Source organism: Panicum virgatum, chromosome 5K, assembly GCF_016808335.1.
Source record: "Panicum virgatum strain AP13 chromosome 5K, P.virgatum_v5, whole genome shotgun sequence".
NCBI classification, from domain to species: domain Eukaryota; kingdom Viridiplantae; phylum Streptophyta; class Magnoliopsida; order Poales; family Poaceae; genus Panicum; species Panicum virgatum.
This window is the reverse complement of record NC_053140.1, coordinates 55397034-55419785: the sequence shown is the minus strand read 5'-3', so window position 1 is coordinate 55419785 and position 22752 is coordinate 55397034. Positions and strand designations below refer to the sequence as shown.

Sequence of the window (22752 nt, the reverse complement as noted above, 5' to 3'; positions counted from 1 at the left end):
GCGAGCGTGGCACGGCGGTCGAGGATGGCCGGCACGTGTCGGGGTCGGCCGGCGGCGACGCGTGCCGCGGCGAGGCAAAAACAGAGAGAGGGAGAGAGGAGGCGGCTGACAGGTGGGCCCGAGCGCGATTTTCATTTTCATTTTCATTTTTTTTTCTGGGTTGTGACAGGGGATCTCACTGCTTTTGTGTGTGTGTGTGTGTGTGTGCAAGTCTAGGAACACTAGAAAACGGGATTTAGAGGCAAACAACGATAAACCAATAAACGTATGATATGGGCATGGCCAGTGGCAGTCTGGCAGTAGGGGGCGGTAGACTGAAGAACATGAGGTGCGGGGCGTCGAGTCTTCGATACGTAACCATGGGCATGGTTCCACCGTTGACTTTAGTGCTTTCCTGCTATGCCAAGGATAAGTGGATATCATGTTTAAAATCTCTGCTGTCCTTTTCGCCCGATGCCCATGGCTTAGTAGCTCGAAACCAGAGTAATTCGCGCCGTAGCCCTGCAGTAAAGACTATAGAGAGTGAAGGGCCAATTACCCTTGTCCCTTCCCAGGAAAAAAAATTAACTGAATTCTGTCTAAAATGACCATCCTCTGACCACCTTCCGAATTTTTGAAAAGCTCAACTTCCGAAATTCGGAATCCAAATCCACTCGCAAATCACATGCGACGGGTACACAAAACCATGCCCAGATAGATGTACCAAACCAGCAGGATGCGATGATAATCCGGCCGCCCCACGCGGCGCACCGAGCCAGGCGCGACACTGGAATGTAGTCACGTCACTGACGCGCCGACCCTGGCCCGGTCCGCGACGCGACTTGCTCGGCTGGGTCCGCGTGTCCGCAACCGGTCCGGTGACTGGACCGAACAAACGGAGCCATCCGCCCCGGCGCCTCGGCCCCCAGAGTTCTATATAAACGCAGCCGAGCCCCCTCCCGCAGCGCCCCCTTTCTCTCCGGCCTCCTTCCTTCCTTCTTCCCCCCACACAGCCCAGACACCCAAAACCCGCGGCTCCGCGTCTCCGCCGAAGCGGGAGGCGGGCAAGCGGGAGCGCCAGCCTGCGCGCGCGGGCGTGAAATTACACTCCCCCTCTCTCTTCTCGCTCCTCCGATTCCCCACTCGCGATGGCCGCGCCTCGGCCCCCGCCGCTGGGGCCCCCTGGAGGCGGGCCCGGTGGCAGCGGTGGCGCTGCCCCCGCCGCCGGGGCGCCCGCCGGGGTCAGCATGCGGATGTTCCACGGCGAGGTGTTCCTCGGCGAGATGGAGGTGTTCCCGATGAAGCAAGGGGGCGAGGGGGGCTTCCCGTTCCCCAGCAACGAGATCCGCGTCAGCCACCTCTCGCCGCCGAGCGAGAGGTGCCCGCCGCTCGCCATCCTGCAGACCATCGCGCCCTTCTCCGTGCGATGTAAGCTGCAGTCCAAGCTGATGCCTCCCCTCCCGAGCCTCCACCGCCTGTACCACGTTTGTTTCAACGAGTTCAAGGTTTGCCCCCATTTTTCTTTTGAGCATCCGCGTATGGATATGGGTGTTCCTTGTCTTGATTCGAGTGTAGTCACTATGCTCATTTGAAATCGAAGGAAAATACGTAGCTTACTGTGACCTCCTAGGACGACTATCCGTTTACTCCATCCGTTATTCGTGGAACAAGTATCAGGAGTCGAAGCAATTTGCACATTTCAGTTTTGGTCCATCATAGGTGTCTTTGGCTTGATGTGATTGGAATTGCCATGTTCATTTGAAATTGAGAACCGGAAAACGTAGCTTACTGTGGTGGTACTTGTACTTCGTGGAACAAGTATCAGATATTGAAGCATTTTTCACATTTCATTCTGGGTCCGTCATGGGCTATGAATATCATGCAGTTAGATTCGTCTGTTGTTTCTGTTGATAGAATTTTACACAGAACTAGAAGGTCTGTATAACCCTTTTATCTCGATTGGCTGTGTAGAGTGCGGTGGTAGTGGTTGGAGACGAGGAGCTGCACCTAGTGGCAATGCCGACCAAGTCGGAAAAGGCGCCGTGCTTCTGGTGCTGCTCAGCACGCTCTGGCCTCTATGCATCCTCAGTTAGGATGCTCAACCTGCGTTGCCTTGCTATTGTGTTTGATCTTGATGAGACCCTTATTGTTGCTAATACAATGAAGTCCTTCGAGGATCGGATCGAGATGCTTTCCCGCAGGATGGATGTTGAAGATGATCCTGTGAGAATAGCAGGGATGTCTGCAGAAATCAAGCGGTACATAGAGGACAAGGAGCTTCTCAAAGAATTTATAGACACAGATACAGTTACGGACAATGGCAAAATAGTTGGAACCCAAAAGGAGGAGGTTCAACCTATGTCTGGTGGCCAGGAGCGTGTTCTTCGTCCTGTTATCAGACTGCCTGGCAGGAATGCAATTCTGACGCGCATCAATCCGGAGGTATGATATAGACCTTATTTGAATGAATTCCACAAGTATTGTTGTTGGGTGTTTGGGGCTGCAATTTAGCCTTGTCTACTTTGGTGGCATGATTAGTTGGCCCTACTAAGTTTCTCTAGATTTAATTCAATATGGAGTTATGGACTCAGGCACTCAGCATAACTACTCTTATAATATGGAATGTTTCAGAATTTAGGATATCTAGAGATTTACTTCTGTCATTCAGCTTAATTGTTTTATGATTACTTTATCACCTTACCCATTTGCATGATATATTCTATTCAGATTCGTGATACCAGTGTTTTCGTAAAGCTAAGGCCTGCTTGGGAGGAGTTGAGAAGTTACCTAACAGCAAAAGGAAGAAAAAGATTTGAGGTGTACGTATGTACAATGGCTGAGAGAGATTATGCTCTTGAGATGTGGAGACTTCTTGATCCAGAAGGCAACCTGATAAGTCCGCAACAGCTTTCAGAACGCATAACTTGTGTAAAGTCAGGCAAGTCAACTTATTTCAACTATCGTCTAATTAATTCCTGTCTCTATTGTGTTTCATCAGTTTTACAACTCACCAAACGCACTTCTCTGCTGTGAACTGTTAGACAGAGGATAGGAGAGAATAATGACTTGTATTCCTCCAAACCCTAGAAGGGTGGGATATATAGATCTTATACATGAGCCTCTAGATGAGCCTCTATACAAGGGCTCACATATACACCAACACCCCCCCACACAGTCTGAACTACCGGCGCAGCAGTGTTTAAGACTGGACAACAAAAAAGCCAACACCCCCCGCAGTCTGAACTACCGGCGCAGCGGTGTTCAAGACTGGAAAAGAAGAGAGTACAAAGGGCAAATACCCCCCCACCGCAGCCACAACTAGCCACCGGCTACGTTGAGGCTGGAGCGAAACTCCGAGAAAGTCGAGTAGGGCAGTCCCTTGGTGAAGATGTCAGCAAACTGGGAGGTAGTCGGGACATGGAGTACCCGAACATCGCCGATGGCGACTCTGTCGCGCACGACGTGTAGGTCGATCTCCACATGCTTCGTCCGCTGATGCTGGACAGGGTTGGTGGAGATACACGGCGCTGACGTTGTCGCAGTAGACGAGCGTGCTCTTGGCGAGCGGGCTGTGGAGCTCCGCCAAGAGCTGTCGTAGCCAGGACGCATCCGCCACGCCGTTAGCGAGAGCCCGGTACTCCGCCTCAGCACTGGAGCGGGAGATAACCGGCTGCCACTTGGACGACCAGGAGACCAGGTTGCCGCCCAGGAAGACGGCGTAGCCGGAAGTGGAGCGACGAGTGTCCGGACAGCCAGCCCAGTCAGCGTCGGTGTAGACCACCAACTCAGCAGAGGACGAGCGGTGAAGCACCAGGCCGAGGTCCACAGTGACAGTGACATAGCGGAGGAGACGCTTCAGCGCAGCAAGGTGTGACTCCCGGGGATCATGCATATGGAGACAGACCTGCTGAACAGTGTAGGTGAGGTCCGGCCTGGTGAAGGTGAGGTACTGCAAAGCGCCAGCCAGACTCCGGTAGGCAGTAGGATCAGCCACCGGATCACCCAGATCAGCAGACAGCTTCGTCTGAGTGTCGACAGGAGTGGAGCAGGGCTTGCAATCAGTCATCCCAGCCCGCTCTAAAATATCGAGTGCGTACTGCCGCTGGTGAAGGAGAAGACCAGACGAGCGAGGCTCAACAGTGACGCCCAAGAAGTGGTGGAGCTGACCCAGATCCTTCATAGCAAACTCCTGCTGTAGAGAGGAGATGACACTCTGAAGCAACGGCTGACTGGAGGCTGTGAGCACAATGTCATAGACATAGAGCAGTAGATATGCAGTCTCATCCCCACAGCGGTAGATGAAGAGAGACGTGTCAGACTTGGCCTCGGTGAACCCCAATGTCAGCAAGAACGTGGCGAACCGAGAGTACCAAGCCCGAGAAGCCTGGTTCAGACCATAGAGAGACTTGTTGAGTCAGCAGACCATATCCGGACGACTCGAGTTCACAAATCCCGCTGGCTGAGAGCAGTAGACAGTCTCTGACAGAGTGCTGTGAAGAAACGCATTCTTCATGTCCAGCTGGTGCACAGGCCAGGAGCGCAAGAGCGCAAGCGAGAGGACCGTGCGCACAGTAGCAGGCTTCACCACTGGGCTGAAGGTCTCATCATAGTCCACACCAGGTCGCTGAGTGAACCCCCGGAGAACCCAGCGAGCCTTGTAGCGCTCCAGTATGCCATCAGCCCGACGCTTATGCATCCAGATCCACTTGCCAGTCACCACATTGCAACCAGACGGACGCGGCACGAGGTCCCACGTCTGGTTGGCAAGAAGAGCCGCGTACTCCTCTTCCATCGCGCGACGCCAGTGAGGATCCGCCAAAGCATCGCGGATAGAGGAGGGTACCGGAGAGACCCGCGGCTCTCCCTCGGTGGCGGAGAGAGTCGCGGCCTGAGACGCCATCCGCCGAGTCACCATGGGATGGATATGCCGAGGATCCCGATGGATTATGGGCGGGTGGTACACCGCCGGCGCGGCTCGAGAGGGAGCCGGTGGAGGCGGCGGCGGCGGCTCCGGTGGAGGCGTCGCAGGAGCCTCCGGAGCTGGAGGCGGCGCCGGTGTCGGCACCGAACGACGCCGGTACACCTGTACCGGCTCAGCGTACCTCGTTGGCGCCGGTGTCGGCGCCGAATGACGCCGGTACACCTGCACCGGCTGAGCGTACCGCGCAGGTGCAGGGGAATGCACCGGGGCCGCGTGTGGCGCAGGCGCGCAGCAAGAGACATCGGGGCCGCGCGTGGCGCAGCAGGAGACATCGGGTCTGCGCGCGGCACGATCGGAGGTCCGGGGGCCGCGCTCGGCGCAGCAGGGATCACCGGGAATGGTGCCGTTGTACCGGGAAAACCTGCAGGGAAAGGACAGACAGGAAAAGGTGGCTGAACCACCGGGTCAGTCGGAAACAGAGATTCCAGCTCAAGGTCAGGAGAAGGTGTGGAGGAGGTGGAGTAGGGGAAATCCGACTCGTCAAAGACGACGTGTCGGGAGATCAGGACGCGGCGAGAGGTGAGGTCAAATCATCGGTACCCCTTGTGGTCAGGGGAGTAACTAAGGAACACATAACGAGTCGAGCGGGGCGCCAGCTTGTGAGGAGCAGTGGCGGAGGTTTTAGGGTAACACGCACACCCGAAGACCCGAAGGTGGTTGTAGCGAGGAGGGGTACCGAAAAGAGCGTGGTGTGGAGTGGGAGCAGGAGAAGCAGTGGACTGAAGACGGTTGAGCAAGTAGGTGGCGGTGTGGAGGCTCTCAGCCCAGAAGCGCGGGGGCAGAGAGGCCTGGATCAGAAGAGTGCGCACGACGTCGTTCGTCGTGCGAATCATCCGCTCAGCCTTGCCGTTCTGAGGAGAGGTATACGGACAAGACATATGCAGCTGAACACCCCGAGAGAGGAAGAAAGAACAGGAGGTGGAGTTGTCGAACTTCCGCCCGTTGTCACACTGGACGGCCTTAACGGTGAGGCCGAACTGAGTGGACACCCAGGCAAAGAAGTGGAGGAGGGTGGGGAAGGTCTCAGACTTGGCGCGCAAAGGAAATGTCCAAGAGTAGTGCGAGAAATCATCGACCACCACCAGATAGTACTTATAGCCAGAAAGGCCAAGAACAGGAGAGGTCCACAGGTCACAGTGAACAAGATCAAATGCATGCGTCGCATGCGAAGAAGAAGAAAAAGGGAGCCGAACATGACGACCGAGCTGGCACGCATGGCAGAGGGGCTCAGCAGGAGCCCTAGTACTAGGAACATCGGTACTACGACTGAGCTGAGCAAGAACGTCGTGGCCAGGGTGACCAAGACGGCGGTGTCAGGTGGTGGAAGACGGCGTCGCGGCAAAAGCGGCAGACCAAGACGGCCAGGGCGAAGAAGAAGGCGAGAGTGGTGCAGCGGAAGAAGGAAGGCGAAGGGTGTAAAGGGGCCCGTGCTGTCACACCGGAGTAGCGGACGCCGGGAGGCCGAATCCTTTACAGTGAGGCCAGAAGAATCAAATTCGATGGAACAAGAATTGTCAGCTGTAAACTGACGAATGGAAAGAAGGTCATGAACCATCTGAGGAGCAAGAAGGACATTGGGAAGACGAAAAGAGCCAGGAGCAGAATCCACGGCGGTGACAGGAAGACAAGATCCATCACCAACCATGATGGAAGGACAAGAGGGGTGTGGGGGTCGGACAGAAGAGAGGATACCGGCATCTGGAGTGGTGTGGAAGGAGGCACCCGAGTCGGCGATCCACTCGGTGCTGACCGGCGGCGTACGCCCCATGGTGCTGAAGGACTGCGCCAGTGCGGCCTGGTCCTACTCCCCAGGCCAGGTCGGCTGCTGGCTAGGTGGAGCGGGCGGGGTCCAGAACGGCGCGAACAGGGGAGCAGCAGCGGCGAGCATGGCCGTCGGCTGGGGCTGAGGACGAGGGCCCCCCTGACCCTGAAACGGCCACATCGGGATGCGCCTTGGCCATGGGGCGCTGAAGGATGGCCAGGGCGTACCTCTAGGGCCATGAGCAGGAGTGGGAGCCGGAGCCGGGTCCGGAGTGCCCCGAGCACCACCACCACGTCCCCTCCGCCGACGATGCCCTCGGCCTCCCCCACCCCCTGGGCTGGCCGGTGAGAGGAGCACCAAGGAGGGGGCCGTGCTCGGTGAAGGGGACGACGGGCGGGACAGGGAAGTAGGGAGCGTCGACCGCGGAGCGCTCGCGCTCCCAAGCGAGAGCAGCCGCGCGGGCCCGCTCCTGAGCCGCCGCAACCTCGGACTTGGCGGCGAGGAGGGCCGTAGCAGCATTGGCGGCCATCGCGGGTAGAAGCACCGCGGGCGCGGCCACGGGTGGCGCAGGCGCTGGAAGAGGCGCGGGCGCGGCCATGGGTGGCGTGGGCGCAGCACCGTGGGCGGCGGCGGCCAGGGCGGCCGCGAGGCGGGCGGCGACGGCGGCGGTCGCGGCGCCTGCGGTTGGAGCCGCGCCCGCGCCCACGGCCGCGTCCATGGCCAGCGGCGCGGAGTGCACGCGCTCCCGAGCGAGGGCAGCAGCGCGGACCCGCTCCAGGGCCGCAGCCGCGGCGAGGGCGGCGTCGGCCGTAGCAGCCCCGGCGTACCTGCAGAAGGCAGCGGCAGCGTACGGCGCGTCGCCGGGAGGCATACCGAAGGCCGGCCAGGACGGAGGAGGAGCGGCGGTGATGGCGGCGGCGGCGCCCGCGGTGGCTGCGGCGCGCGCGGTGACCGCGGCGGCGGGCAGCTAGGCCGGCGGCGGCAGCGGCCCAGGGGGTGGTGGACCGTGGGGGAGGCGGGGGGGGGGGTGTTGGGAAGGGGCGGCACATCCACCCTACCCCCAGCAGCTGCCTCGCCCGTAACGAGCAGAGGAGCGCTCGCCGCGGCCTCCACAGGTGCTGGATACGCGTTGGGCAGGGAGGAGAGGGCGGCCAGGGGCGCGGCAAGGGCGACGGCAGCGGCGGCCGGATCCGGAGGAGGAAGGGCGGACGCGCGCGGCGCAAGGGCGCCGGCAGCAACAGAGGAGAGAGGAGAGGGAAGCAGCAGAGGAGAGGAGAGGAGCGGCGGCGCCGGAGGCCAGCCGGCCATGGCTGCCGGCGGCAGCGGCGGCTAGAGGCAGGAGGAGAGAGGAGGATGGCTAGCTGATACCATGTTAGACAGAGGATAGGAGAGAATAATGACTTGTATTCCTCCAAACCCTAGAAGGGTGGGATATATAGATCCTATACATGGGCCTCTAGATGGGCCTCTATACAAGGGCTCACATATACACCAACATGAACTATAAACTCCAATGTTCTATTTGGTTTTTCCCTTTCTGAATGCAACAGTGCCTTCCTTTAATTGGTATGTACTATATATTATTCGCACCCTTACAAGTAATGCAGTTATCTCCAATTTATCTATACTGCAAAATCTGTATTCCTATGTTCTCAGTGAAACTGCTAGAATAGTTCTAGAAATGTAGGGGAGTACATGAAATAGCATATAATATATTTGGATTGAATAGTGCAACTGTAACCTTCCTATCGCTCTGGTCTCTGCTTTTGATCTTCCGCCAGAATTGTGCTTGATTAACCATCTATTTCATCACTTCTCTCTACTGCATGGCAGGTTCCAAAAAGTCTCTACAGAATGTCTTTCGAGATAGAGGATGCCATCCAAAGATGGCCATGGTAATTGATGACCGACTTAATGTTTGGGATGATAAAGATCAGCACAGGGTTCATGTTGTCCCTGCATATATTCCATACTATGCCCCACAAGCTGAGGTACTTATTTTTGTTTATTACTCTATATCTTGTGTTGAACATATGCCCATTCTGGAATTATATGTGTATTTGCTATAACTATTTATAGATGGCAAATGCTGTTCCTGTTCTTTGTGTTGCAAGAAATGTTGCTTGCAATGTTCGTGGCGGGTTTTTCAGGTAGGTGAATGAATGTTGTGACTTGTGATGGAAGTTCCGTATTTTAATGATATATTTCTTACTGCTTCAGTTGGGCCTTTTCTTTTCTTTCAGAGAGTTTGATGAGAATCTACTGAGGAAAGTGTTTGAACTATTCTATGAAAATGGGTTACTGGATCTTCCATATGCTCCGGATGTTGGTGACTACTTAGTCTGCGAGGTATTAATATTATGGATAACCTAATGTTCTCTCTCCAGTTTATTTTCTGAAACTTTATGCTACCTTCCATTTTTTTCTACAGGATACTAATTTTGTACCAAGCAATAAAGATCAGGCTCCTATACCTGAGGGCATGAGGGGAGCTGAAGTGGAGAAGAGATTGAATGGGCAGGTAAATTTTTATATCCATGTTACTTGTATCGATTTTTATGAAATGTTGTGTAGCCTTATTAACTAGAGGATGTAACGGTCCCCTATTTTGTTTTGAGTCTGTGGGCAAGCATTGTTAATTGCCATCATATGTCTCCTGCAGTTTGCTTTTAGCCGTTTATAACTACCTACCTTTTTACTACATTGCTTTCCAAAATGTGCCGAACTGCTGCTACTGCTAGTTTTGCTTGGGACCGGACCTACACCTGTATCAAAACCCCAAGCCCTCTAGTCTATTCGCTTGACTAGTGGTTGTGATTACTATCTTGCCATTCAAAGTAAGCTTCAAGAGGTTCAGTTATTCCTTATTTCAGTTGTATCGGGGGGAGCAAAGGGAAGGACAGCAAATGTCATCCTCAACTCGTTCACCAGGTACCTCTCGTTTCATAAATTCGGTTGTATATCTTTTGATTTCTCTCTCCTGGCTCTTCCTGTTACCAATATTTATTTATCTATTAGCTCTCTATTTTTCCTTGTTTGGATTATCGTGTTAACTTGCCAAGAGGATACGGGCCTCCTTTCTGCCATTTTCCTTTGTTACTGTGCTATGTGGTGCAGCAATCCGAAAATTATTGTTCTAGAGCCTAATATTCATGCCCTAGTTATTCTTGGTTATCTTTATTTTGATATTTTCGAACCATTTGACGTGAGAAGAATGCTCCTTTTCTGATGCTTGATATAACATCGCACTTACTCCATAGTACTTAATATTAATGCTCTGTTCTCTCTTCTCACTATGTTTTAAGAATATGAATTCTGATTTTATCGGGCCACAGTCAGGCAGCATTGCTTGGATTCATTTCATACCTTATATGATCGGGCACTTTGTGCCTTAAGTAATTAGCTACAGGCTTTGGTTTAGATGATGAGTAAATGGCGATGTGAGGATTGTATTTTGAATTGCATAGGACCTTCTTACTTTTTCCCTCTTTCCTGAGGTCAGACATCATATGATCTTTATAATCCCATCGTGAATGCATTCCTGCCTAGGATTCTTGTTCCTGACAACCTTGCCTGAGCTTATCGCATATGTTGTATAGAATCAAAATTTGGTGCTGTAAGTAATCAACTTGGATCTTTGGTCTAGATGATGAGGGGATGTCATTTCGAAGCACTGGAGCAGGTAGGAATGTCCAGCCGAATGGGGGCGCACTAGCAATAGCCCCCTCGGTATTTGTCACGGTGTTACAAGACATCGGGCGATTATGTGACTCCAAGGTATGAGCACCTTACTGTTTCAGCTTTTCTTTGTTTCCTTATTCGATTCTGAAGCAATCCCCAACTATTTCTTGTACAGGTGGAATTCAGATCTACTGTAAGCAATGGCAAAAGTATGCAATTTTCTGTAGAGGTTTGTATTTTGAATTTTATTACTGGTCAGTGTTTATACCATATAGGGAACTGAGCCTAGCCCAGACCACTCATGTTCAAGTCCTTGTCTAGGCGAATTTGGTTGCCCATTTTCTTAATATAAAAGCCATCTAGTTCCTTCAAGGCTGGTCTACTTTTTTTTTTGGGTGTTTATACCATATTCATCGTCAACAATCTGTCCTATCCATTTCAGAATTGAAAGAGTCAAAGAGCTACATTACTTTAACCACCTGAATGCACATCAACAGCATTGTCATGCCAGTACTTTTGTTTTGTGATGGTTGGTAAAATCTTTCATGCTTGGTAAACATCATGTAGCTTCAGTGTCTCCAGCTACTCTAGAATTCACCTCACTTGAAGGCTTAGAAGCTGCTCTACTTTAGCTTTATCTGCTAGTTTAGTTATGCATTTTTAGATTTAGTTAGCGACACTTCACATTTCAGCTTAATCATTTCAGCTTCACCTTAGTTATCTATCTTGTGTTCCAGGTTCTGTTTAGTAATGAAAAAATTGGAGTAGGCATCGGAAAAACAAGAGATGAAGCCCAAGTTCAAGCTGCTGAAAAAGCTCTCCGAAATTTGGAGAGTGAGTATACATCCCTTTCATCTTGTGTACTGCAGGGTTTGCTATGTTCTTAAAAAAAAGCTCAGCGTTTATAGTGTAATAGATTATACGTGAGCAAGCAAACATCTGGAAGCCCTATTGTTGTACTATCATTAAACTATTTGTGCCGGTATACTGACTAGAAGGTGATTTGTAATTGTTGTACTATCATTTCCTTGTATGATTGATGTGATGGAACAGCTTTCTGATCTTGGCTTATCTATCGAATTTTTGGAAGATGTCAACTGGTAATTTTGTAATTTTTAGAAGTGGTTATCATGTCTGATTAATCATTAATGGGCATACACTTCACCTTGCCCATGGAAATGCAAACCAAATATTGCAACTGGAACCCCCATTGCTATGCGAACACGCTGGTGGCAGTTAGCATGACTGCATGAACAAGAATGGCAGCCAACCTAAGAATGTTCAGTAACACATTGTGGACAGAGCAACCGGCCATTCCTTACTGCACATGTTTAGGGGTTTTCAGCTCCGCATTTCTATCTGTACAAATTTGTGATAACAAGGATACCTTTGAGAACTTCTTTACAATTTTTCTTGTTTGAGAATATGCGGCTAGAATTTTATGTGTATTAATTTCTTTTAATGGATTGGCTTGCAGGCAGTTATTTGTCATTCGTTGCTCCTATTGCTGGAGTTCCTAACGAAGATTCAAGGAAGTCCCCAGGGAGTGGAAATGGCTTTCTGGAGGACGTTACTTGTTCAGACGTTGATATTTCCATGCACGAACCTTCTGGGAGTACATTGAAACAGGATCATTCAAATAATTTGGATAAGTTGTCATCTGTTATGAGTCTTATTAGAGAACATGTAAGAGGTTATGTTGCACTTGTCATTTCTTTGTTCATACATTATTTTGACGTGCTGAATTTTGTTTTCCTTAATTGACTGTTAATTTGTGTTTAATTTAATATTGTAGTGCTTGGAGGACCAGCATGTAGTGTTTCGAGATCAAGTCCAGAATTCTAACCCAGCCAGAATCGAAGAATACCATTTTCAGGTTAATTAACATTCATGCTGACATTTTTCTTAATTTTACTGGTATAGTTCTTGCATAGCAATGCATCAGGGTGTTGCAGTTAATGTTCTACACTTTGTAAGCACAGACCAAGTCGCACCCATTTTCAGGTTAATTAACATTCATGCTTTGTAAGCACAGACCAAGTCGCACCCATTTTCAGGTTAATTAACATTCATGATCACATTTTTCTTAATTTTACTGGTATGCTATAGTTCTCGCATAGCAATGCATCAGGGTGTTGCAGTTAGTGTTCTACACTTCGTAAACACAGACCAAGTCACACTTGCGACTGCTACCAGCCTTTGGCTCTACTGGTTATAAGTGTAAGAACCAATATAATAAGACCTGCCAGGTCTGCTAATTGGAAAGCAGTTGTTTTGTTTCTTCAAAAACGGAAATAAACAGAAGGGCAGACCTGGCGCAGTGGTGGAGTCTCTCCACCTATGGCCTGGAGGTCCTGGGTTCGAATCAGCGTCTTTGCTGAATTTCAAAAGAATTTTGCAAGGGTAAGTCTGTCTAAGAATTACCTTCCCTAGACCCCACCTTGTGGGAGCTTTCGCACAGGATACACACTTTAATAACAGAAACACAGATCAGTGGGAGCTCCGCCCATGCTGGTTACCACCTGTTTTCTTGACTCGCTTTTTTTTTTTGAAGAAATTTTTCTTGACTCGCTAAGGGTGATTATATTTGCATTCAAATTTAACTTGCCTGCAAGTGTTTTAAGAAACCGATCCGAGGTGGATGAATTGGCCTCTGCACCTGGTGCCAGCTTATTAATGCAATCAGCATCACATTTGTTTCTATATTCTTTTGAAGGTTGAACTAGCTGGACAGATTCTTGGGAGGGGTTCTGGTTTGGACAGAGATATTGCAAAGCTTCTGGTACTATGTTTTCTGCTGTGTTTTCCTTTTTGTCCTTGTACATCTGCATTCATTGCCGTATTAAAATATTTTTTGCATCAGGAAGTACACCAATTTTCATGTAGATGGGATCACAGTCCAGATGTCTGGTCTAGGGTAGATTAGTACACAGCTTTAGGTGAAAGTAGTCTTCTGTTACTTTATATAAACCGTTATCAAAATGGATAAACAATGTTTAAGAGTTAGAACTGAGAGCACGTTGCATACCTTTTATTCAGATAAAAGAATTAAGAGTAAAATGCACTGGGGGTCCTTTAACTAGTTGACCTGTTCTGTTTAGGTCCATAAACTCCAAAAGTGCATTTCTGGGTCCCTAAACTTTTTAAGTCGTTCACCACAGGTCCATACGCATCCATGTGGGCAGCTAGCGCTGATGTGGCACGCTGACTAGGCGCTCTCTCTCTTTCTCTCTCTCCCTGTTCTCCCCCTGCACCGCGCCTCCGCCTGCGCGCACGCCGCCGCCGCGGCCACTGGGGAGAGGGATGGCGCGGAAGGAGGGCCGGCCCCGCGTGCGTGTTCGTGCCGCGGCCAGCCTTGCGCCGCCCCGCCGCGCACCGCCATCCACCGGCCTGGGGAGCTCCGAGCTCGGCGCCCGCCGCCGTGTGCCGGCCGCGCAGGCCGGCCCCGCCGCCGCCGTGGCGCAGGCAGATCTGCGGGTCGTGGCCATGGAGCAGCGCTAGGGTCGGCGGCGCGGGAGGGAGCTCCACCCGGACAGAGGAGGGAGGAGAGCCGCAGATCCGCGCGAAGCTGGCCGCCGGCGAGCTCGGGAAGGGAGGATGCGCCGCTGCGGGGAGTGGCGCCGCCGCGAGGAAGGATCTGGCCGCCGCCATGGGAGAGGGGATCGGGGGAGCAGAGGGCCGCCGGGCCCTGCTCGCCACCGCTGTCGGAGAAGAGGAACGCCCGCGCCACCGTCGGAGGCACGACGCCGGAGATGAGGCAGGGACGGCGGAGGCCGCTCGAAGTCGACGCGAGAGCTGCCCTCGCGTCCTTCGCCCGCGCGCTGCCGCCCTCCTCCGCCTCCCTTGCGCGCCTTCATCCGGCCGCCTGGAGAAGACCGAGGAGGAGCCGCCTCCTCTGTTCCGCGCGTACTCCACCGCCGCGGCCTCCACTGGCGGGAGGGTGGCGGCGCCGTCGCCGTCGCCAAGAGGCCGCGAGGCCGCCGCACCATCTCACCGTCGTCGCCGCTCCCACGAACCCCGCGGCGCCGGTGACCAGCACGGACAGGCCCCTATCACGCCGAGAATCCCGCGCGCTCTGCTTGCTCCGGCGCTGGCCGCCGCCGCTGCGCCCTGCCGGCGCGCGCGCAAGCGCCGGGGAGGAGGCTTGCGGCGGGGAGGCGAGCCGCCGCCGCCATGGGAGGACGGGCGCGCATCCGGCCACCCCGTCCGCGCCGGCGAAGGGAGCACAACGCGCTGGAGGACGGCGGAGCAGGGAGGGGCCGACGCGGGTAGGGGGGAGAGAGAGAGGAGGGAGGGAGGAGAGAGAGTGGGGAGGGAGGGAGAGAGAGAGAAAGAGAGAGAAAGAGAGAGAGCGCCTAGTCAGCGTGCCACATCAGCGCTAGCTGCCCACATGGATGCGTATGGACCTGCGGTGAACGACTTAAAAAGTTTAGGGACCCAGAAATGCACTTTCGGAGTTTATGGACCTAAACAGAACATGTCAACTAGTTAAAGGACCCCCAGTGCATTTTACTCAAGAATTAAAATCTCATCTTGATCTATGTTGCGATGAATTTTTAAAATTGATTTCATGTTTCTATGTGTGTGTTTCTGCTGAGAATTTATTACGTCTTTACATGTCAAAACAATATGCTCGAAAATTTCTGGCCTAGGTATTTTCTTAGGTGCCCAACTGAAACTTCAGATGTGTAAATGGGAATAAATTATACATATAATTTGCAAAGAAAAACTAATTATACCCGCAGAGCATGGCGCATTTTTGTGAATGGAAAATGGAGATATTACCTTCGGTGGCAGTTTATATTTACGGAAACAAAGTGCTGCACAGCATGTGCTTGAATGCTTATCATTTCAACAGGAAATTTGACAAAAATAATAAACCTCATTTGTGCTATTTATTCCTGGTTTATGCCATACCAGTAACCGGTCAAAATGGGTATTTGGCCAGCAATGGAATACGTAGCCTTGCATCCCACCTGCAGCCATGAAATGATGGTGCATACTATATGTGTTTCTTTCCTCTGAAAATATAGTTTCTATTAGAGCCGGCCCAGGTCGGCCTGAGGACCGTGTATGGCCCAGGCAATTCCCAGGGGTTACGGTTCCCAGTGTCAGGGCGGGGCTGGGGTTCGGGGTTTTTCTCGGTCGGGGAAGCCGAGGCTTCTTAGCTTAATACCGGTGGGGCGGTCTTTCCCCACCCGGCCGAGTTTTATTAGTTTACTATGTAGCTAGGATTGTGACAAATGTAACTGAAAATCTGTAAAAATGCCCTCAAACACACAAAAATCATTAGCATAATCACGTGATGATGTGGGGCTTTTGCAAGTCATTGATTACTGTGAAACTGTTGTGTATGAGTGTATCAAGCACTATATTTGACTATTATACTCTGTCGTTCTTGTCCCAATGTAATTTTAATGGTCATTATTTATCTTGAGTACTGAGCCAATTGAAGAAAACTCATCCACCCCTTTTTGGTTTCAGGCTGCGGAAGAGGCATTGAAGACCTTAAAATCTACTAGTGACCCACAAATTAAGAAGTATCTGAGACCTGTAAGGTAATTTGACTGTTGCCACTTTTTGGTGTTAGGAAGCTGTGTTCTCTGTTTAACACTTTAACTTGATTTTGTAATTTATGTAGAGTACAGAGTACCTTATATTTATTTAGCATAGTTGTAGTCTGTTGTATCCTTCGTAGAAATTGTCATCATTGGACATTTTGGATGGAATAATAAATGCTTGTCGCTTTGTCAGTCTTACAGTTTCCTTTTTACCTGTGTGTTTCAGATGCAATGGCTGATCCCCATCCCCCTCTGAACTCCGCAACCAAATGAGTTCAGTATTCAAAAAGGTCAATGTGAGGACAGCAGCTCGTTTCGCCGTCCCAGCTGTCTGATTGAGCAGAAGCGCAGTATCCTTTCTGTGAGTTTGGTTGACATCTCACCTGGAACCCATGATATGTGCCAAACTTCAAGCACATGTTTTGTTCTGGAAAGGCTGGGTTTGAAGGTGGTAACATAGGGGGCAGACATGGTGCTTTATGGATTCTTTTGACCATCTTCATCAAAGAATCTTCCCATGTGCAACGTATTCACATACAACTATAGATGTTCTATCTTGTTTAGGATAGTGGCATAGTTGGCTGTAAACAAGTAGGAATGTAGATGTCGTGGATCTAATTTATTTCCTTGAAGGATGTGATGACCCATTAACAGTTATAGAGCATTTAAAATGGAATGTTTGTACCGGTTGTTCATGTTTATGTCTATTATAAACGGTTCTAACTCCTTCACAAATCTTTGTGTCGCCCTTGAGGACGTTCCAGTGCTCAGATTTGTTTGTTCCAGTGCTCAGATTTGTTTGTTCCAATGCTCAGATTTGTTTGTTGAGTTATACGCTCACATCTGTTTCTCTTTTGGAGTTACCTCTACAGATTTACCTTCTCATGGAACTGAGATTGCCAGATTGGACAAGTCGAGTCTGCCTTAATGACAAGCAGATATGAGGTTGATGGTGCTCAGCTTATTACTTACTGTTTTCTAAACTAAACATACTTGCAGTACTACTACTTGATATATGCAACACAGTGCAAGACTGCAAGGGAAAGCAGGTGCGGGTTTCCTGCTGCAGTTGCAATCCTCACTGCTGCCGTTCCTTGCAGCATGTAGAACTGAATAGGTGAGGCCGTGAGGGCACAGCTGATCCTCCAAAACTTAAGGTTTGCAGCATACACATAGATTCCTGATTCTAATTTCATGTTTTTGTCGTGCCGATCTGGAAACCGAGAATCCGGAGCACCTGATGCATGGCTTTTCCGGCCCAGGCCAAGTCGTTCTCTAATATACTTGGCGGCCTATTTGTCAGCTGGGTGCCTTCCTGACACAAGGTAGTGCCATCGCCGTTGCTGCCCTTTTGTGCTACTGTTTTCGCTTCTCCATGGAACTCTTCTAGAACCGTCTGGTCTTTGTCCAACATCAACTGATTCAATAAACAGATGGGAAATGTCAGCTATGCGACTCTATTCCAAAAAAAAAAAACCGCGTTTACCTGTGGTTGGTTTGTTTCATTCGCTGCCACCACCTGCGGAGGAGCATCTGCCACGACAATTGCCGACTTATTCTTCAGGTTCTCGTCCGTTATGATGTTATGTGCCAGGGTTGCACCATTGCTTCCGGCAAGGTCGTCTGAAAGAATCACATCTTCCGGCCCGGCCGAGAGCTCCTCCTCGTCCTCGTCCGAAACTCTGTTTCATGGCGTGATCCCAGTCTTCGTGGACGACCAAGATATTTGCAGTTTCAGTCGTCTCCAGTGTTCTGTTAGCGCCGTGCTGCCAGCAAACATGCCCCGAGGCATTTCGCAGCAAGAACTTGAACTCGATCAACTTGTTTGCCGGCAAATCCTGTCCAGCCCAAAAACGATCGGGTCACACGCCATGGCACCAGGAGGAACGCACGCGACTGGATCTCACCGTCTTCGCCGTCCAGACGTGGTCCTCCGACCAATCCAAAGCGGTCGCCTTGCTCGGATCCCACAGGTCCAGTGCCGGGTCGTCGCCGACGACGAGGAACTGCTGCCCGAACGCTCGATGGACTCGCCTGCGGGGCCGCTGCGCTTTGGCCACTTGTGCGTGGCCTTTTTACGTGTGTGGCACGCCGATCGCGGGGTGGCTGTCAGGCTGTGCGGCTGTGTGGTCGTGGTGACCGTGTCAGTTAGCTCGCGGCCGGGGCGGGGCCTTCCCCCTCCCATCTTGCCCCTGGTCTCGCGTCCGGATCCCCGCGCGCGGGGGGTTCGTTTCCTGCCCGCCTGCTCCCGCTGCTCGTTGCGTCTCTCGGCTCGCGACCGCGCTCGCGTAGATTCATTCGCTCGGTCCCGAGCTCCTGTCTCTGGTACTATCAATTAGCATACGGATTAATTACGGCAGAGAGTGCTCGACAGCGGCATTACCGATTGCTTGGGTGTGAACACGAAAGCATTCTGATTTCTGAACGCCTTGCGGGTTACGAACGCAGGCATGCTTACACGTCAACACAGTTGCACAGGCAAGCTGAAACCGTAGGGCAAAGACCAGAGCAAATGAGCGTGAGCCCTGCCGTATGCTGCTGTATGCCTGTATCCATGAGTCATTGGTGGCTCCAGTCACGAGAGAAGAGTCACGAACAAGCTAAGCGTTCACTGCGTAACGAGATTGTGCCGGGTAACAGGATGGTGCATGACTCCGCACCGGCAGCACGAGGAGCCAAGGAAGTAGAATTTGTTATCAAATCTAGGGTGTGCAAATAGATGACTCTTAGGGGCACCTCAAACTATCTTTAGTTCAAAATTTTGTACTACTTCTTCTAAATTTTATTTTCGAGAAGTAGTAAAAAATTTTGAACTAAAGAGTCACCCGTTTGCCAAGAGCTCAGTTCATTGGCAGAGGTTCCCTTGGAATTTGGAGAGGTTGTCGAAATGAGAAACGACTAACTCTAAGAGGACTCCCACATTTATAAACTGATCTGTTGTTGACTAATCACCCACAAGCGTCGTCGCAACAACTTAACTGTCGAGAATGATAGTATGATTCCGCACGACAGATTACAAAGCCAGACAAACCACATAATAGTAAAGCTATCTGAACGAAGGACAGCACCACCAAATAAAGGGCTACTGCAGGTATCTGAAGCTGTAGCAGCACAAATTACATGTGCAGCTAGCTCCTAGTAGTAATATGGCACACTGCAGACCATTTAAAATATTTACTTTCTAAAACTTTATCAAAAACCTTTAAAACATTTACTTAGAAAAAAACAGAAGCCACTCCGTATTTCCGTAGTTGTCTTAAAAGATATATACTTTTATAATTTCATAATTTATTATATAAAAAACAATGGTCGAGACCATGCTGTCCAAAGCAAGTACTTGGACTGGAGAAAGTATCTATTATCATTTCTAATGTCCCAATCTAACTGTTGCAAATATGTGAGGATGAGTTTATATTATCATTTGACACCTTAAATTTAGTGTTACAATCATAGAGTAAGATAAATCATAATCTTACTCAGATGCAATGAAAGGAAGTGTCCTCGAGTCAAGTAAGAATATAACAAGCATATGTCAGCGCAAAATAAAAGGAGATAATGATACTTGAGAAACTAACTAAGAAGAGTTGTGTTTGGCAAGATTCATTGTAAACATATTAGATACATAAGAAAAACGTAAACCAAACAGAACAAATGAACAAAGTGTACTTAGCGCTGGTTGCTGATTACATGATCACAACACAGTAGCATCCATCTTTAACATAATAATGCTGAATCATTAGCACATTCTACACCCTAAACATTTCCAATAGTGAGGCAGATAGCCCCTGACTTATCAGCTCAGATGCAAATATGGTGCTACACCTATAAGATTGCTGGTTCTAGCTATTTTCATAAACGGTCAACTTGATTGCCCTAAGCTAGTATAAATCTGTTTTCATAAACAAATTTTCCAATAGAGAAATTAAGGATTTGAGATCATGAATAACACTGAAGTATAGATCTTCCACATGGAAAACAAATTTGTGGTGCCTTTTATAAGCTCATGCAAAAGGCAACAGTGTTCTAGAAGTTGTTCCTGTAAACAGAGCACTGATTTAAGCTCATCATGGTCATCTAAACATAGTTCGTAGACCAGGCAAGAAGCAGGTGAAACAGTTCAATTATGGGTCAAAGCCAACGGGAGTAACAAGTAATTTCATGGATCAAAACTGATATGATATTCAAATAGCACAAGTCAAAATTCGGCAATAAAATTTGCAGCAACATCACACATCCAATGGCGTGGCTTCACAAAAAACTAGAACATCCAATATGAATCAATTGACCAGAAATTTGAACAGAGATCATATCAGAGAGAAAGCTATACATCCCAATGACCGAAGTATTATACAAATGCACAGATCATATCCACGAAGCAAGAAGATGCAAGCGCGAAACCTAAAGGAGCAATAACATAGAGAGATGTTGCAGAGTTACAAGGCGTGTCCGGTCCTTGCTCACCAATCAAATCGAATAAATCGATCACTTCTCGCCAGGGCGGCTGTCGTAGTCGACGACCTCAGCGTCGGTGACGGAGCGGGAGTGCTGTACGATGGAGCGGCCTATGGAGTTGATCCACTCCTCCTTCTCCTTCTCAGTGTCCGCGATGAAGTACATGGTCTCACGCGGGGTGGAGAGCTCGAAGGCGTAGGGCCGGTTGAGCACGTCCTCGGCGCCCTTGACGGTGAGGCAGGAGGCGACGGGGATGACGCCGCGGGGCACGGAGGCGCGCGTGACGGTCGAGTCCTTGAACCAGAAGAGCCTCCCTTGCTTGAGCACGAACCACCGCCGCCGCCACGTCTTGATGTACTCGCCCTGCTTGGTCAGCCAACCCACGCGCTCCGGAACACGCCAGAACTCCACGCCGCCGCCCGCCGGATCGGCGTCCGCGGACGCCGCGCCGGTGCCCATCACCGCCCGCCACAAGCTCGCCGCCATGGGTGTGGGGAATTTTGGGGATCGGATCGGGTTTGGCGAGTCGCGAGTAACTTTTTTTTTTCTTTTCGCGAAGAAGAAGGGGGTTTGTTCTGGTTGGACGGCTGGTTCTGGTTGGATTGGCTTACAGCAAAACCAGATTATTTCATGATTTGACGAGTCCCTTTCGGAAATGAATTTTGTTTTGCAAATCGAGTTCTTTTAGAGTTTGAATTACAAGAACAGGTACTTACGGAGAAATAAAATATTAGCTTCCCCCCCTCAAATTCAATGAAGATTCTCATCTTTAATAACAAAAATCTTTCAGCTCAATAATTTTTGAATTGTTATATTAATTTTATTGCTTCGTGGTTTTGCAAACTTAACTTGAGTGACTAGATATATAATATGGATGGCTTTAGTTTGTTTCTCATATCCATTTAACTATATGTATTACATTTTGATAGTCAACACTATTTCCTCCTAAGAAGAAACCACTGCTCTTCATTGATCGTTTTCATTCGCCTCCCTACTCAACTTTCCTCCACCATTTTTTGCCCTCTTCCACCTCCATTCACGATACATGAACTTCTACTTATTTCTTCGTGACCATCTCGTCATCATCCTCGTGTTTTGCTTGTGAAGTCACCCCATTTCCCATCATCGTACATGCTCATTTTCCATCATGCAACGTCACATACTTTCTTTTTTGTGCCATGCTAATCTTTGCTTACAAGTACAAGCTCATCACTAACTTTGTCCTTCAAAAAAAAAAACTTTGTCCTTGCTCTCTAACTTCCTGCGCTCCTATGTCCTTTTTATATCTGTGATGATGATACTTCTTAGTATACCTACTACCATGTTTCAAAAAGTGGACGAGAAAAATGAGGAAGAAGTAAAAACTCTAAGAACAAGCACCCCAATAATAGATGGAAGTGATATCATGTTACAAAATTTTTACACAGATGAGTTGTAAATTGCGAGACAAATCTAATGAGCCTAATTAATTTATAATTTACAACAATGATGCTACAGTAATCATTCATTAATTATAGATAATTAGGCTCATTAGATTCATCTCGCGATTTACAACTTATCCATGCAAAATGTTTTGTAAATAAAATTTATTTAATACTCCGAAATAGCAAGATTCTCTTTCAAAAAATTTATGCCAAAGAAACTATCCATGCAACAATGATGCAACATAGATGAGTTGTAAATTGCGAGACAAATCTAATGAGCCTATTTAATTCATAATTTGCAACAATGATGCTACAGTAATCATTCATTAATTATAGGTTAATTATGTTCATTAGATTAATCTCGCGATTTACAACTTATTCATGCAAAATGTTTTATAAATAAAATTTACCTAATACTCCGAAATAGTAAGATTCTTTTTTAAAAAAATTATACCAAAGAAACAAAACATGGCCTTAGGGCCTGTTTGGCTCCAGGACTTTTTCCAAAAGTCCCTATCACATCAAAAGGAATCTTACTATTTTATATTATTAAATAAAATCTGTTTATAAATGTTTTTTGACAGCTGAGTGCTTTTTCGCGAGACGAATCTAATGAGCCTAATTAATCGATGATTGGCTACAGTGATGCTACAGTAACCATTCGCTAATCATAGATTAAGATACATCATTAGATTCGTCTCGCAGTTTAGCCCCAGGGTTCTGCAGTTAGTTTTATAATTAATATTTATTTAATACTTCTAAATACTAAAAAGTCCCTAGGACTTTTTTGAAGTCCCTCAATCTAAACACCCCTTAGCAAGGCTGCAAGAGTCTTTTTTTTTTATATATAGTAGAAGGCTGCACGAGGCCCGAGTTCAAAGAAAAGGAGAAAAAGAGCCGAGAGGCATTTTG

General features: G+C 49.3%; 2 protein-coding genes and 1 pseudogene across 3 annotated transcripts; 1 reads left to right on the top strand and 2 right to left on the bottom strand.

Moving 5' to 3' along the window:
- The first annotated feature begins 947 nt into the window (after positions 1–947).
- Positions 948–16699, top strand: LOC120708718 (RNA polymerase II C-terminal domain phosphatase-like 2). Of its 2 annotated transcripts, XM_039994110.1 has the most exons (16): positions 949–1484; positions 1951–2421; positions 2707–2917; positions 8556–8713; positions 8802–8872; positions 8966–9071; positions 9154–9243; positions 9596–9653; positions 10369–10499; positions 10579–10632; positions 11141–11237; positions 11881–12089; positions 12199–12279; positions 13120–13185; positions 15888–15961; positions 16191–16699. In XM_039994110.1, exons 1-16 carry the CDS (start codon positions 1128–1130, stop codon positions 16201–16203), a joined length of 2247 nt encoding a protein of 748 aa, XP_039850044.1. In that variant the 5' UTR covers positions 949–1127; the 3' UTR covers positions 16204–16699. The 2 variants fall into 2 exon arrangements, 1 of the variants encoding a protein (XP_039850044.1); XR_005689442.1 differs by lacking the exons at positions 13120–13185; positions 15888–15961; positions 16191–16699 and adding an exon at positions 12461–13091 and having other exon boundaries at positions 948–1484; positions 12199–12407.
- A 206-nt stretch (positions 16700–16905) lies between these two features.
- Positions 16906–18416, bottom strand: LOC120710268 (annotated as a pseudogene).
- Positions 18417–20207: 1791 nt separating this feature from the next.
- Positions 20208–21035, bottom strand: LOC120708719 (pleckstrin homology domain-containing protein 1-like). Its single transcript, XM_039994111.1, has one exon. The coding sequence runs from the start codon at positions 20900–20902 to the stop codon at positions 20447–20449; it is 456 nt and encodes a 151-aa protein (XP_039850045.1). The 5' UTR covers positions 20903–21035; the 3' UTR covers positions 20208–20446.
- Positions 21036–22752: the final 1717 nt, after the last annotated feature.

Excerpts from the sequence above, each read along its gene's own strand:
- LOC120708719 (XM_039994111.1), bottom strand. The coding sequence starts at position 20,902 with ATGGCGGCGAGCTTGTGGCGGGCGGTGATGGGCACCGGCGCGGCGTCC.
- LOC120708718 (XM_039994110.1), top strand. The coding sequence starts at position 1,128 with ATGGCCGCGCCTCGGCCCCCGCCGCTGGGGCCCCCTGGAGGCGGGCCC. Across the intron at positions 2,918-8,555 it reads CATAACTTGTGTAAAGTCAG|GTTCCAAAAAGTCTCTACAG; the intron begins GCAAGTCAACTT and ends ACTGCATGGCAG. Across the intron at positions 12,280-13,119 it reads TCGAAGAATACCATTTTCAG|GTTGAACTAGCTGGACAGAT; the intron begins GTTAATTAACAT and ends ATTCTTTTGAAG.